Raw genomic sequence first — 17,319 nt, forward strand, 5'->3', positions numbered from 1 at the left:
CAGATAACGCCAGTCTCAGTCCACTGTCTTAATTATATCACTGTACTTCAGCTACTTGCAGGTATGTATATGGAGCTTTTGGAACTGAAATAACTGTGTGATTAGTGCACCTTCAAGGTCTGGAATATTCCAAGCTGGCAGAGTTTCAGAGAGTGGGCAATCAGTTGTACCTGGAGCAGGCTGGAAACAAGATCCAAAATGAAGTGGGGCTGGATGTTATTTATAAATAAGGACCCATTGCTACAATTATTATTTAATTTTTCTTGCTGTTGTCCAGATATAAAGCCACGGTATTTAAACAGAGCATGATTGGTTTGTTAGGATCTGGAGACATAAAGGAAAAACAACATTACATTTAAAATACAGGAGGAAATATTCCACTGCCTAGAATCACAAAGTGAAAAGGGAAATGTGAAAAACAGAAAAGGTGTATTTACTTCCAACTAAAGCAGTATACATTACTTATATAAGTACTCTCTCAATTAACTTTTAACCCTGAAGAAGCTGAGGGCACACACTCAGGTGTGCATGCATGCTAGTAGTTTGTCTGGTACACTGGAAAATGAAAGCATGACAAGGGTTTAAACAAAAGCGGTACTTAAACTTGCTATTGAAGGAATAAATGAGCAAAGAGATTTCTCAGAAAAGGCCATTTGCTTCAAAGGATAGTCTTAAGCAATACATGACTGGTGGGGTTATGGCTGTCTCTGTCATTTTATAAGCACCTCACAGCTGGTGGCTGTTCTGGTGATTAAGTCTTTCCTTTCTATTTGTGCAGTCACAATCAAGAGACTACACCTGGCTCTCTTAAAAGGCAACTTTCTAAATTAAAGAAAATTACACAACCCTACAAAGGGCTCTCATTGTAGCTTTGCAGCTGTTGCTGGAAGGCAGTGTCACATGTAGAAGAGAGAAAACAGCAATGTCTGTATTTGCTATGTAATTAAGGGTGGCCTTTTGGTATGCTGGGAAGCCTACACTCTGAAACAGAATTCTTGCTCTCTCTCCCTGCTTCCATATCATCCTTTTTAACAACCCCTTTTAAGAAAACAGTTTTGAAAGTTTGGTGTGAAATGCCACTTCCTAAGTTTTACTTTAGAATCTTGGGCTGCCAGACTATTGCTTGTTTGTTCATCTTCACTGCTACAATAATTTGCTCTTTCATCGTATCTTTCATCGCTGGCTATCAAAATACTTTGCCAGCATTAATGAAATAATCGTGTAAGCAAGTATTAATTAAGCCATCTATTAAATGAATACAATTAGGTGGAGAATGAATGATTTCCCTGGATCTGTGTGCAAAGCTCACCCCACCCCTCCAGATCAGTGACACCAGAATAAGGTGTGCACTGAGAGTGGAGAATCCAGTGGCGATCACGTTCTGGAAGTTTGCAATGCCAGAGTTCTGTCAGTCAGTTTGGAGTTGGAAAATCCACAGTGGGAGCCATTGTCTTCCAAGTGTGCAAGGGCATTAAGCATATCCTGCTGCACAGAACTGTGACACTCAGTAATCTGTAGGGAATAATGGGTGGATCTGCAGCAATGGACTTTCTGAACTGCAGTGGGACAATAGATGGCATATTCCTATTCTGTCCCGTGCTTCAGGGGGATGTGGGGTCCAGGGTGGCCTGGAGCCGGGTTGCTTGCTGCTGCCAGTGCCAGGCCCCCTGCTAGCCCCCCAGGCCACCCTGGACCCCACATCTCCCTGAAGCACGGGGTCTCTGCTTGGACCCGTTCTGGGCACCACCAAAAATTATACAAACCTGGCACCCTTACGTGTCTGCAAGGTTAGGGGCCCCTCTTGGACAGAAGGTCCTGTCCAAGGCCCCGAGTCAGTTTAAATCCAGACTTTTTATAGCAAAAGCCCTTTCTCTCTTGGTCTCTGGAAAACCCAGTTTGAATCAGAACATACAAACAGTACATACAGGATTAGTATCTAAGTGATTCACCTTAATCACTGCCCATTGTTTTTGGTTCCTGGAGGAGTTGAGGTACCTTCCCCGCACAGAGTTGCATGCAACGTCTGGCCCACGTGTTACATAAACCAGTTATAAATTTAATAGAGTCTGTTCTCGTAAGATATTGCATGGATTGCAATATCCGTCACAGGTGTAGGTGTACCTATGGTTCTCCTAGTTTTGCCCTGGCATGGAGTGATAGGGGTAAGGATTCATACCATTCTGCCACTTATGTTAGGGGATATAGGGAGCAGCAGCCATGGAGTTTTCCATGGATCAGAAAGGCTGCTGTGAGTGGGATTTCTCAGCATATAGCTTGATAATGCTCTAACATCTGCGTACGTTGCCTGAGCAAGCCCATGATATCCTGATGCACTTCCCAATGCACCTCTTGGTCTCTTTGCCTCTCCTGCTGCAACCACTCTCTCCATTGTTGGCCCTTCCTCATGTGACCTCTCCAACATCTGTGTTCATGGTCAGCAGCTGTGGAGGACTGAAATATCTTCTCCGACATATCCTCCCCAGTCTTCTTCTTTCTTTTCCTGATGAGTATCATATGTTTGGCAGGTGTGGAGGAGGTACCTCTAAAGGCCACCACAGCAGAGGTTGCTAATTAAAACAGAATAATACAGGATTAGATTTACAGTTCCAATGGAAAGGGAAAGATAAGTCTTGAAACTCCCTTACATTATTCCCATAAATAACTTTAATAAGAAATGCTAAGTGTCACTTTTGCTTTGGAGCACCTTGTTACAGCATCACTCTGCAGGAAAAGTCATGGCGAATATGGCCTTGCAGAGGCAGAGGGGTGGTGTCTGTTGCCTGGAAGGTTTAGACACTGGATGCCTATGGGTTTGAGTATAGGGAAAGTGAAGTGCATATTGCCAATATTTTCATAGGCAGTGGTGATTTTGGCGGACATCTGACTCTTGAGGGTGACAAAGGCACAGAGAACCCCCTGCTACTGATGTCCAGAAGCTCCCAGGCTGATCTGCTGCTAGTCAGTTTACTGCAATAGTGCTCACTGAACTCTCACTGAATGGTGTGGGAGGGTTTCCTCTTCCAGGGGAAGAAACAAGGCCACCATCCCTAGAAATGTTCGGGAGAAAATTGCAGAGTAACTCCATAAAATTTTAATTGAGATTGCTCAAGAGGAGAAAAGGGACATCCCTATTCAGATAAACAGAGTACTCCATATGGCCCCCACTGCCTAGCCCAACAAGCCAAAGAAATGAAAAGTGGATGCCACCTCTATCTCTTTCTTCTCCTTTTTATCCAAGCGCAGTACACTGATCTGATGTGGATTGTGAAATCGGACTCTTGGAATTTATTTTCTAACATTTTACAAACATAATGTGAGCAATCAAAAACCAGTGCTTTGGTTCTCTAAATGCGCAGATGGGATAGACACCATTTTTAAACGGTGAGGGACAGAGAGAGATGAGGTTTCAGGCAATGAAAAAGCAAAACATGCTCATAATGAATGATACATGTACAAACTTACTTGCGCTCCCTTCCCCTTCATCAGTGGGCTTATCAGCACACACCTGGCTTGACTCCAGTGGCATTTCAAGCAGTTCCTGGTTTATTATATGGTTTGTATCTCCCTCCGGGTCTCCCCATACCGTTGCTGTATACCTCCATGTCAGGCTCCTGTGAAGTGTCCACAGTCGTAGGCAGGGTGCTGGTGGGGTCACCAGTGATGAGCTGGCAAAAGCTGAAGAACTGGTTCCTTCAGTCACTCCGGGTCTTTGGCGGCACTGAAGGACCCACCGCCGAAGTGCCGCCGAAGACCCGGAGCGAGTGAAGTTCCCGCCACTGAAGTGCTGCTGAAGACCCGGAGCACTGCTGGGTGAGTACAAATTTAAAAGGGATTCTCAGGGGACCCTCCCCAGCCGAGAGCTCAGGTGGGCCGGACAGGAGAATCCCGCAGGCTGGATGTGGCCTGCGGGCTGGAGTTTGCCCACCCCTTTAACAACCAGTTCTAAACCGGCTTCAAAATTTAACCACCAGTTCACACGAACCGGTGTGAACTGACTCCGGCTCACGACTGGGGGGTCACTGCCAAGTATGGCATCCAGTTTGTTGTAGAAGCTCTGTGAGGTGACCCTAGATCTGTTGTTGCCCTCTCTCGCCTTCTGATAGGCTTGCCAAAGTGCCTTTCATGCAGCACTGCTTTTCGTCCCTCTCATACCCCAGTTTCAGCATCCCCTGTTCAATCTACATGGAGATCTCTGTATTTTTTTGGCTGTTCCTTACCTGTGCTTGCACAGTTTCTTCTTCCCACAGGCTGAGGAGATCCAAGACTACTTGGATCAAGACTACTCCAGGCAGCACATGCAGTAACTCTCTGTGTATGTGAAGCCAGCCTGGACAGATGCTCACAAAAGGTGGGCTAGTAGTTGTGCTTGCCAAGGTGGGCAATCAGGAAAAGGCATTTCAAAAATATACTGGAGATTCTAAAGGGGGTAGGGGCAGGTTTATGGAGTCTGTGAACCCTGGGCAGTAGAGTTAAAAATTATTACCAGAGCGACCACTGTTGCAGGGCAGTGGCATTGTGAGACAGCTGCTGGAGGACAGTTAGGGTTGACACAGGCAATGCAGTGTCTGCTCACACTGCATCGATGTAAATAGATTGACTGTGCCTCTGCATTGTTCAAGGAGGTGATGTTATTGTGTCAAGGTAATGGGGTGCTTACATTGGTGGGAGGCAAATTTAGGTAGACACATGCACAACTAGGTTGAAACAAGTTGACTTAGGTCAACCTAACTTTGTAGTGTAGACCAAGCCTAAGCCAGTAGCAGAGTTAGAAAAGAACCAAGGAGCCTTCACTCAAGACCTGTGCTCTAAGCACTAGACAGGACTCCCTCTAATCTTTGAGGATTACGAGGCCCAAAGAAAATCCTGTACCTTAAATCTGTCCCTATCCTAAAATGGCGGGGGGAGGCAATAATAGCCCTTCTGACACAAGAGCATTGAAAGCTCTTCTGAATGTCTTGTTTTTCCTTTCAAATTGCCAGTTTTTGCTAAGCTAGGCAGCACAAAAATCAGAGGAGAGGTAAATAGTGGTCCAAATTTTTGGTAATCATTTTATACTGGTGTAACTGAGTGTAAGTTGTTGTAATTTACATATCAAGGGAAGGGTGTAAAGGCACAACTGCAGCAACAAAAGCAAACGCTAGGAAGGTGAAAGACTGCATCTCTATTTTGTCTTGTCTACACACAGGTTTTGTATTGATTTAATTATATCAGTTTAGAAACCAATATATTTAAAGCTGTGCACCTCTTCATGTGGATGCCGTGATACGGGTATAAAGGTACCTTAGAGCGGTATAGCTTATTCACTTAAATGTATCCAAATACGCTAGACCAATATAAGCACTTTTATACTTGTATATCTGTGTCACACTAGGGGGTCACACCAATTTAATCATATCAGTTTCTAAACCAATAAATTACCTTGGTACAAAAACCTGTTTAGCCCAGTCCTAACACGCTCTTGTTGTTTGCAACCACACCCTTCTTACTTATGCACTCTGTGGTACCCTTAACCATGGAGCTCCTTCTACCTCCTCAAAGTTTAAGTTACAATAAATTTGATTCCCACCATCTTACTGGTGTATAATTTACACCGCCATTTGTCATCCAGCAGTTTGGGCAAAGAAGCTTAGGATGCAGATCATAGTTGTGAGCCACTCTGATCCTAAATGTAACCAAAAAGCTGTAGAAGTGGCCAGCAAATAGTAATAAAAAGCTGCTGTCTTCTAGGAATTCTTTACAATTAACGTTTATTATTAATTATTATTATTATTCATATTGCACAATAGGCTGGGGAAAATCTAATCATTTGTCATTTCAGTTTGGTTGTCCTACAAGAAAGCATGGTTGTCCCAATTTTCAGAGTAAATTTTCTGTAAATTAAAATGAAATATTATTTCTTCTGTGAATGGCTAACTTGGCAATTCTCTACATTCTGCTTTTTCTGTGAGCTCAATCGTTGAAATGTGGGTAAAGGTTCACAAAATGCTACATAAGCTGTAACAATGAATGGGAGACAAAGACTGAATTAGTTCAAACAAAGACACCTATTGATATAACTGAAGGAGTGTGAAGCATCTCCAACTGACTTCAACTAGCTTTCTTTCCCCCCCAATAAAAATAAAAGTAATTAGCATCATTAATACCATCCAAGAGATTGTCTGATAGAGGACCAGGGAGAATTAGAGGGGCAGAGGCGTTTATTATGGAGGGGAAAAGGGATATTGTTAAAATGAAAGCCTACTTAATACTTTACATTTCAAATGCTTTAACTATTTTTCCTTCTTTTCTGTATCTTTAATAAAAGGTTTAAAAGACTTTTAATGGTGTGCTTGCATGGAACTTAGCAGACCGAGGTTTCTGTATTCCAAAAGCCAAAACCTTGTTTTGTGTTGTACAGTGATAGGGTTCTATTAAAATCTTTAAATATCTTGGCTCATTTATTCCATTGAAATTAACACAAACAATGTGTTGGTTTGTGATTCTGGAATTTTTTTTATGAATGTTAATTTCAGGATAGATATTGATGCTTAATGACATGTACTAAAGCCAGTGCATACAAAGCCATACAAAAATATTAGTGAGTGTCTGATGGTCACATTCAAAATTGTTTGTTTCAGATAATGGGCACAAAGGTCCTGATTCAAGAAAGTATGAATAAGACTGAAGCACATGCTTGACATTCAGCACATATTTATGTACTGTTCTGAAACTGGGTGGACGTAAGCATGTACTTAAGTGTTTTCATAAATTGGAACCAAAATGAATCCATGTGGCAAAGCTACATTGGTTTATCTGTATAAATGACAGATACTAAATCAGTAGAGTTTGGAATATTGGAACAAGTCCCAGAGGTGCCTAGGTTGAGCAGCAGTCTGCCAATCAATTGATCAAATGAGTATAATTTGGCTGTAGAACAGGATGCATAAAGTTATTAAGGAATTTAAAGTGTTTAATGGACTAGGATGTATCAAGGATATAATATGTCACATTGATCTAGAAGCCAGTATGCCTCTAAAATACAGGCACCACAAAGTCTCATTAGCACTGAAAAATAAAGTAAAAGCTAATTATTATCAGACGGTAAAATTAGATGATATTGGGAGAATACAGACACCAACCATCAGTGTGGTCATTGTAATAAAACCCAACAAGTATCTGTAATAAACCCAAAAGATCTGAACAAGGGCATCAAATACAAGCGCTACTTCCACAAGAACAGTCAATGGGGTCAAGTCTGTACTTCAAAATGTAAGAGTATTTTCATTTTTGAATACAAGCCAAAGACTGATTCATTAGACAAAACGTTTAACGTATATTATCTGCATTTGTTTTTGTTTTTTTAATGGTGCAACATTAGCCACCGGAGTGTGTGTATACTAACCATTGGCATGCAATAGGGATATACTTTTTTGTAACTAGAAAAGGAGTACTTGTGGCACCTGAGAGACTAACCAATTTATCTGAGCATGAGCTTTCATGAGCTACAGCTCACTTCATCGGATGCATACCGTGGAAACTGCAGAAGACATTATATACACACAGAGACCATGAAACAATACCTCCTCCCACCCCACTGTCCTGCTGGTAATAGCTTATCTAAAGTGATCAAGTTGGGCCATTTCCAGCACAAATCCAGGTTTTCTCACCCTACCCCCCCCCCTCCACACAAACTCACTCTGCTGCTGGAGAGTGACTCTTACTTGTCGTATGACTTAGGTCAAAGAACAAAATCAGTCTCTTACCAATACTCCTGTGTGTCACACTCACTTTTTATTACTATTTTAACCTTCTGTTGTGTAAACCTCTCCCTTGCTTGATGCCGTGTGTCATAAATATAAAGGGAAGGGTAAACATGTTTAAATCTGAATGCTTTTTCATTGTTCAAAAGATCAAACTTCTTTAAAAAACCAAACACACACCTTTGTCTCCAAGCAAATAGACAGAAAAGCTGTCTAGTTGCTCTTAGGTAAAAGAACTTCAGGTCTGTGAAGACTTGTGAATTTCCCTGCAGGAGATTAACTACCCTGCCTTTTGGTAGAGAAAACTCCAGCTCACAAAAGACAATTCCCTTTTGTCTCTGCTCTGGCCCCCAAGCAAAGAAAAAAACCCTCTAACTGCTTTCAGCTTAAAACCTGTTTCCAGCAGCTCAAAGGAAAAAAAAATTTCCTTTTCAAATCTGTGCTTCTGGTTCAAAAAATCTCAAATTGATCTCAAAATGATTTCAAGTTAATCCCACCACTCTGCCACCATGTCAAGGTTCCTTCCCCACTCTGAACTCTAGGGTACAGATGTGGGGACCTACATGAAAACCTCCTAAGCTTACTTTTACTAGTTTAGGTTAAAACTTCCCCAAGGTACAAACTATTTTACCTTTTGCCCTTGGACTTTATCGCTGCCACCACCAAATGTCTAACCAGTATATAATTGGGAAAGAGCCCATTTGGAAACGTCTTTCCCCCTAAAATCCTCCCAAACATTACACCCCCTTTCCTGGGGAAGGTTTGATAAAAATCCTCACCAATTTGCATAGGTGAACGCAGACCCAAACCCTTGGATCTTAAGAACAATGAAAAAGCATTCAGATTCTTAAAAGAAGAAAAAGTAAAAAGAATCACCTCTGTAAAATCAGGATGATAAATACCTTACAGGGTAATCAGATTCAAAACATAGAGAATCCCTCTAGGCAAAACCTTAAGTTACAAAAAGACACAAAAACAAGAATCTACATTCCATTCAGCACAGCTTATTTTCTCAGCCATTTAAAGGAATCAGAATCGAATGCATATCTAGCTAGATTACTTACTAAGCTCTAAGACTCCATTCCTGTTCTGTCCCCGGCAAAAGCATCACACAGCCAGAGAGAGAGGCTTTGTTTCTCCCTCCTCCCAGCTTTTGAAAGTATCTTGTCTCCTCATTGGTCATTTTGGTCAGGTGCCAGGGAGGTTATCCTAGCTTCTTAACCCTTTACAGGTGAAAGGGTATTTCCTGTGGCCAGGAGGGATTTTAAACGTGTTTACCCTTCCCTTTATATTTATGACACCGTGCGTCTCAGCATTCAGAGTCTATGCATAGAAACAGAAAGCACTGCATGGTAAATAAGGAAAATCATCATCCCAATACTGTTTATGCCACTTGTTTCCCCATTTAAATGTGTTCATAAGTGGGGGTTGGTTTTCTGGCTGGCCAACAGTGGCTAGTTCTGAATATAGGAGAGTGAGCCTGGTCCAGTGGTGCAGCAGGAGACCAGTTTATATAAAGAGACAGTCATTTTTATTTAGATGCGCTGGATCTTGCGTGCTCTGTCTTTTTAGCTGAGCACATTTCTCTGCTTAAGCACTAGGGCATCTTGAATACAGCTTACAAGTACAATAGAGGAGGTGACACCTTATGTAAGCAACAAGCAACTTCTGTTTTTCAAATGGCTTACACAAGCTTCTCTTGTTGTTAAAAAAAAAAAGCCCAAAACCTAGAGCTGTTAAGTCGCAGTGTGCCACTGAGCATAAAAGTATCCATATTACTAGTTATTTATGTAGGTCTCACAGTGTTTGAACAACAATATATGTTAGCTCTTAGGGCAAGAAGAGGGTCCTGTTAAGTTCTGCCTAGCACACAACCCCAGGAGAGTGTACATTCTAGCTTGAGGAGACATACCCACCCTACCTCTGACTGAGCTACCATGCTAAAAACAGAGATGGAGCCATGGTGTCCCTAGCAGGAGGTGTTAGCCACCTGAGTACATACCTCCAGTCTCAGATGGGATTGTATTCGGGCGACAGGCCCCTCTAACCATTCCCATTGCTGAGGCTATGCCTCTATCTTTATCATGCTAGCTCAATTAGAGCTATTGTGACTATATCTCTTTGAGCTGGAATTTGCACCTCCAGCTCAAAGAGTAGGCAGGGCTGTCCCCAGTGGTGAGCTGGAGCAGGTTCACACCAGTTCGCGCAAACCAGTTGTTAAATTTAGAAGCCGGTTTAGAACCGGTTGTTAAAGGGTCGCGCAAACTCCACGCTGACAGCCCATTAAAGGGAATCCACTCTTCCAATGGCCATCTCAAAAGACTTTTTAGAGAGAACACGTAGACAATAGTGACTGCTTGACCAGTGGGGACTGCCTGATACCCATGTCAAAAGATCTTTCGAGCAAGCTGGAAGAAGCTATAAAAGAGGGGAAGTGACATCATCACTTGGCCTCTCCCCACTCCCAATTAAACACCAGGAAACAAGTCTGGACTCGGAGGAAAGAGACTTTGAACTGGGGGAGGTGGTCCCATGCCAGGAAAGAGTTCCAGCTTGTGTATTGAAGATCTGTGACCTGTTTGTACCATCTGTCAGGGTGAGACACTGCTTGATTCAAATCCTATATAGTTTGTAGAATTCAGACTGCGAATTTATTTTTTATTTCTGAGGTAACCAACTTTGGTCTCTACACTTGCTATTTATAATCACTTAAAATCTATCTTTCTGTAGTTAATAAATCTGTTTTATATTTTACCTAAAACAGTCTGTTTTGGTTGAAGTGCTTGGGAAATCTCAGCTCAGTTTACAAAGGCTAGTGTGTGTCCTCTTCACATCGAGGCAGGGGCAGACTGGGTAATGAACTTACACTGGCCAGGCTTCTGACCAGTGCAAGACAGTACAGTTCTGGAGTGCAAGGCTGGGGAGCTGGGGGGAATTGGCTGGAGCCTCCCTATTGATGGTTCACAAGTACCTGGGAGATCATTCATGTAACTCAGTTGGGTGTGTCCCTGCTTGTGGATGTCTGTGTAAGTGCAGTACCTGCCAGAGGTTTGTGACTTGACACAGCATCACAGCGTAAGAGGGATACCCCAGGTTGGTGGGGCAGAGGGCTCAGCGGTTCCATGATCCAGTTTGCATCTTAGGGATCCCATCACAGCACCTCCCTGCAGTCTGAACTTAGTTGCTGATCTCTGTGAGGGGGGTGGGACTTAGCACACACCCCATAGGTCAGCATCTCCCAGTGGCTAGTTTGGGCAGATCACCACCTCGCATGCTGACTTTTGTGAATCGCTTTTTAACACTTTGTCTATCCTGCAGCCAAAAAAAGAAAGAAAAGAAAAAAAACCCCACAAAACCCACGGCACCAAGTCTCAGAGCCCAGCTCAACTGACTTAAGCTCACCTTGTGACATTAAGAATAGCAGTGTAGTTATTCCTGCTCGGGCTTAAGCCTGGGCTCGGAGACCCACCTCCCTCACCTGGTATCAGAGCCTGGGCTCCAGCCCAAGCAGGAATGCCTACACTACAATTTTTGGTGCCGCAGTGTGAGCCCAGCTCTGAGACTTGCTGCCACGGGACTTTATTTTTTCCAGTGTAGACGTACCCTTATGTGAATCTCTCTCCATGTTCATTGTCTAGCGGAGTGGTTCTCAACCAGGCTCCCGGGGCCCCCTGCAGGGCCATGAGAAGGTTTCAGGGGGTCCGCCAGGGCCAGTGTTAGACTCGCTGGAGCCCGGGGCAGAAAGCTGATGCTCCACCTCATAGGGCTGGAGCCTGGGACCCAGAACCTTGCCACCTGGGGCTGGAGCCGAAACCTGAGCAACTTAGCTTCGCAGGGCCCCCTGTTGTGTGGAAAACCAGTTGTTATGGCACAGGTAGGCTGTGGCATTCTTATAGCTTGTTGGGGGCACCTCAGAAAGTAAAAGGTTGAGAATCCCTGCTCTAGGGAACTCAGGTACTGGACTGAAGCTTTGTGAACTGCAGTGTATTCCTGTGAATTTCTAGGCACTTAAAAGTTAGGTGCCATGATGCTCAGCGTCACAATGCCTAACTCCCTTTGTGCATCCAGGTCCAAGAGACTTTAATAGGGCCAGGATTTCTCCAGCAGTATCCCTCTCAAATCTCGCCTCAACATTACAGCGCTCAATCATCAAGTCTTTACTCAGTCAAAATTCCTCTTGAAATCCAAGGGCCAGATTCTTATCTGTTACGATACTGTAAATGCACAGTAACTTTTGACTCAGGAAGGACTTCAGACCGAAGCTCATACGACCTGATCCTGCCAAGTGCTGAGCAACTGTTAAGGATGCTCTACATCTCAAGGAATTGCTCAGGACCTTGAAGCATCAAACCCTGATTAATACAAAATATAGGGCAACCTTGAAAGTCTGAGCACTTTCAACTGACTAAAGTCAATGGGAGCTGAGGGTTCTCAGCACTTTGCAGAATTGGGCCCCCAGTGCACAAAAGACTGAGTATAAGATATCTAGTTGGGGAATGTTTGGTACAGGTCTTAAGTAGTCTCAGCGAATAACTTTCTAAAAACATTAAGAGAATCTTTGGAAATAAAAAGAACCCCTTAAAAAAGGGGGAAAGGAATAAATGATAGCTAAAGCAAGATGCTAGTTTAGAATAGTCTGAATACTCTAAAAATGCTTTTAAATGCATGATTATTCTTTGCAGGAACTAAATCTCCCAGTAATAGGACTTTTTTTTTTTTAAAAAAGAAAGGATGATTGCACACATACTATTATATTATTACCGTTTCTCCTCATCTTCACCCCAACTCAGTTCTTTATCTCAACCACATATTATATCCTGTCTTTTCACTTGTAAGCTCTTTGTCATTTATTATATTTTTGTACTGGGCCTACCACAATGGGGCACAACCTAGCTGAAGCTTTTGGGTGCTACAGCAATATAAATGTTAAACAATCACCATCACCCTTGGTCTTCTGCTTTCCAAACCCTGGCAATAGGGAGTTGTTAAAATGATATTTTGTTGTCTGAAGTGTTGCAGTAGCTCTATTGTGAATTGACTTGCAATAAAAAAGTACGTTTGCAGTGTTGTTGTAGCTGTGTTGGGCTCTCTCAGATCCTGGGACAAGATAGGGGAGCTTTTTAACTGGACCATCTTCCGTTAGTGGAAGGGACAAGCTATCGAGCTTCATGACCTGAAGAGCTCTGAGCTTAGAAACTTGTCCCTTCCACCCCCAGTAAAATATATTACATGTAATCATTTGCAATAGTTGCCACAGAGCTGATGCGTGCCGGGGAAGGGAGGTGGTTCTTCCCATAACAAATGGGTGGGACAAGTTCTCCACGACAGACTCAATTTACTAAAATGTGGTCCACACAGGAAAAAGTTTGGGAAGCTACAATAAATAGTAATAACTATTTTTAAACATATGGTTGCAGTCTATGTAATGATAGCAACAGCAGCATGGCTAATTGTTTTGACCGAAGGCAACCGTAGCTTTGACTGGTGTATGATGGAATTCAATATGGGCATATCCAACACTGAAAGCCTTCAACTGTCTCAGAAGTCCTCTGTCATCCACGCATTTGGAAAGAGAAACAAAATGACATTATGAACTGGGTTAAAAAACAGTGCAACTTTACAAAAGAATGCTACGTTTATTTTCAAATGCTGTAAAAAGCCTCATATAAATCTTTTATAATGCTTCTATGTAACTTTCCCCACCACAACCAATGCAACAGTCCAGGGGAAAAAAAAAATAGCAGTTGTCATTTAGACTCAGAGAATGAGCTTTTGTAATATGAACAACATTAAAAGGACAAGGTACAGCATGTTACAATGCTTGAAATTACCCCACACTGTATGCAATGACTTAGGTTTTTAATAATTGACCTATAAAAATAAAATTTACCTAACTCGTCAGCAAGGCAAATTAACAGTGCAAATGCAGTCTCAACAATATTCAATTCTGAATGCTGGCAACATTACTTTGTACTTTTAACCCCTTCTCACACAACAAAATAATCCCCCTGACCATCATTTACTGCCTGTACCTCAGTTAATTAACCCATGCTGATTCAAGAGGGACCCAAGTCCAAAAATTCAGCTTTATTTCAATCCAAACTTCCTCCTCAGTTTGGGGGTAGTCAGATACAGGATTTTGGTTCAGGCTCACCTCTATGCAACTGATGATTTAACAGTTTCTCCTGCTGGAATAGGTTAACTTCCCAGAAAAAAACCTTTTATGAATTGTATACCCCATTCCACATTTAACAGAAGTTAATAAAACATAGGCATGGAAATCAAAACTTCACAAGGTTGCAATCATCAAGCCATTTCAGGATCTTTGGTACGCTGAGAATAAGAAAGAAAATGGCACAATGACAAACACTGGCAAAAGAAAAAAAGATAAAATTAACAAGCAAAAAGATATGTTGCACTTCCTTGTTTTTGGAAAGCCAGTGTAGATAAACCTTCTGTTGCCTTTAGATCATTACAGTGTCATTGTTTTGCCTTTAAAAAGAATTCCCACTACCCTTCTAAAAGCAGTATACTAGTATTTTCTTTAATTTGACTTGCTGATTAGATTAAAATAATGCCATTTTTTCAGAAAATAAATTCGACTATCATGATAAGGGAGATTATTATGCTAAATATACTGCAGTAAGTCTCCCTAACAGTGTAACTCCTATGTGAGCATTCATTTGATTAGCCATCAGCAGTTTTATATGCAAATTATCTTTAGTGTTATGACTAGGAGGGTGTAGCTTTTTCCCTGGTGATAAACCAATTAATATGTACAGACAAGTCAGTGTAGTAGATAGCTTTAAGTTCAATGTATATACTTCTCCTCTCCCCCCACACACAAATAACCAGTTTTTCTGAGTGTTTGCTATTTTCATGAAATCTCCTTAATAAAATTACCTTCAGGTATCTTGGAAAGTTCAATCACATAGGGCACATTTTTTTTAATCTTTATAAAGAATGGCTACTTACTCTGTATTAACTGTGGTTCTTCAAGATGTGTGGCCCACATGGATTCCACTTCTGGGGTACATGCACCTAATAAGTGTGAGATTAGATTATTTTGAAGAGCAGCATCTGTTGAGGCCGCATCTGTGTCCTGGATGTTCTGAGGGCATAAGGGCCAGAGAGGGCCCAACCATCCCTCAGGGAAGGTGGTCAGGCTGTGAACACATCTCGAAGAACCACAGTTACTGTAAGACAAGTAACCTTGTTTATGTGATTGTCCACATGTGTGTCACTTCTGGTGCCTCACAAGCCGTGACCTCACTGTCAAGAGATCTACTTGCGCTCTGTTTAAACAACAGTTGCAGGACAGCTCTGCCAAAGTGGACATCAGATCTGAAACTCTCTACTAAGGAATAGTACTGAATGAAAATGTGGACTGAGTCCAGGTAGCTGCCCTACATAGCTCAAAAAAAGGGAATGCTACTTAGAGAAGTTGCAGAGGCATGATGGAATGGGCCCTGATCTTCAGAAGTGGAGCTACGGAAGTTGATTAATAAGTATAAGGGTGGAACCTGTCCTATGTTGGTATGCGCTCACTGTTGAGCAAGAGGAGGAGTATCTTTCTTCCACAGGTGGAGCTACCCTTTTAGGTGTTCTCGGGAGCTCTGTACCAAGGTGAGAGGCTTCTTTGAGGAAAAGAGCAATGTTGTCTCTGCTTGTTTGATGACTGTTAAATTACTCTGTGCATGGGTGCATGTACACCAGGAGAGGAATGCATGTGGACAATCACTCAGACTTTTACAAATATGGTTGATGGTTTTTATACTGTATATTTATATCTAAAACCCACCAGGTCAGCAGTAAAATAATGGTGCTACAACATTAGCCCATGTTGCTTTTTAAAATGATATGTTTTTCTCCGGGTGGATTAGATGGCTTACAGTACAAACAAAGCCACAGTACACAGAGGCATAATTAACCTTTATACACCCATAGGCAGTGCACTTACAAAGGGATGTATGATCCTTTTATTCCAGTACCTTTGTATAATAAAGTTAACAAAAATATTCAAATATTAAAAAAAAAAAAAAAAAAAAAAAAGCCAGCTGGCACTGCCAACTAATTCCTGTAGTAGTCTTAGAAATCCTAATCCCGTAGAATTTCTTTGTGAAGTCGATGCGCACCAGAGTCACTGTATTGATATCTACGCCAAGCAGGCCTGGTGATGCAGCTACCTGAGGTTTTTTTTGTTTGTTTTGTTTTTAATTTTGTGGGGTTTTGTTTTGTTTCACAACTTCCCAGCTTTCATGTAGGAAGGGATAGAGCCACGCTGTGTAAGCCCTTCAAACCTCTTGTAGGTATAATTGAGGAAAACCCAGTCTTTGGATTTGTAGTCAGGTTCTGTGGTATTTGGCACTGGAATGTAGAAATCAAAAGGAAAGAATTAAAAACATTAGTATTGCTGGTAAGAGAAGCTGCCACACAATGTCAGGCAAACAATCCTGAAGTTGGTTCTCTCTAGCATCATAAAGACTACAGGTGAAATCCTGGTCCTAGTAAAGTCAATGGAAGTTTTGCCATTAACTTCAGGAGGGCCAGGATATCAACCGGCATCTTTGAGGAAGGAATGCCCTTTATATTGCCTGCCACAGTAAGATACTGATCCACAACTGTGACCACAATTAAAAAACCAACAACTTTTAGGAGTTCACACGCACATGGTATCCCACCAGAAACAGCAGCAACAAATCAGACCTTTCCCAACAGGACTATATCACTCTATATTTACACTCTTCTTCACTACTTAGTGCTTTTGTGATGTTTGTAGAACATTGAGGAGAGCTAACATTTGACTTTATGAACATCTAATATTATTCCAGTGCTGAACACAGAATTGTTCTTGTAAAATAATTACTCAGAATAAATGTTCCTATAGTTCTAGGCCAACATTTTCAGACGTGGTGCTGAAAGTTAGGGTCTCAAGTTCATATTTAGGCATCAAAAGAATAAGCAACATTTTCTGTGATACTGTGTATCACGAATGCCTATTAAAGTCAATGGGAGTAATAGATCCTCAAAACTTATGAAAATAAATCCATGTAATTTAATTAGCTGCCTAAATATAGACTTAGGTACCTAACTTTAGGCATCCAGGTTTGAAAATTCTGGCATTAAAGGAAGAGGAAAACCAACTTGCCATTATATAGGAGCCATTTCAGAGTTACAGAAAAAAAATTAAGATTTTGGGTAAGTGGGAGGAGCTAGAAAAATAGTAAAGACTGTTTGACGCCAACATACTTAAACATGCATCTCAACACACATAAATAGTATAACTGAAGCCAGTGGGAGCTGAGGGAACCCATCACCTTGCAGATTCAGGTCTCATACATTTAAGAATCTCCTGCTATATGCGGACCTAACTTTTTCAAAAGTGCCTATATGACTTACAATGAGAATTAGGTTGCCAAGGATCTAACAGTCCTTAGTACTGCTGCTTGTCTATCGTTTAGATGCTTTTGAAATTTTGCCCACAAAGAATATAACATTTGCTTCTGGCTTAAATTTCAGTGTTACCAAACATCTGAAACCAATTAGTGCAATACACTTTACCAGAAATGTGGTGATATTG

The 17,319-nt window shown here is 41.7% G+C and overlaps 1 protein-coding gene across 3 annotated transcripts in view; it reads right to left on the reverse strand.

The window, feature by feature from the left end:
• Positions 1-13,288: 13,288 nt before the first annotated feature.
• STK38L (serine/threonine kinase 38 like) overlaps positions 13,289-17,319 on the reverse strand; it is a 60,212-nt gene continuing 56,181 nt past the window's right edge. For 2 of the 3 annotated variants that reach the window (XM_073317398.2, XM_073317379.2), the window contains one exon: positions 13,289-16,106. In XM_073317398.2, coding sequence (XP_073173499.1) covers positions 15,979-16,106 — 128 coding nt within the window. In that variant the 3' untranslated portion in view covers positions 13,289-15,978. The remainder of the gene's footprint in view (positions 16,107-17,319) is intronic. The other variant, XM_073317388.2, reaches the window with a different exon arrangement.

This window comes from Lepidochelys kempii, chromosome 1 (genome assembly GCF_965140285.1).
Source record: "Lepidochelys kempii isolate rLepKem1 chromosome 1, rLepKem1.hap1, whole genome shotgun sequence".
NCBI classification, from domain to species: domain Eukaryota; kingdom Metazoa; phylum Chordata; order Testudines; family Cheloniidae; genus Lepidochelys; species Lepidochelys kempii.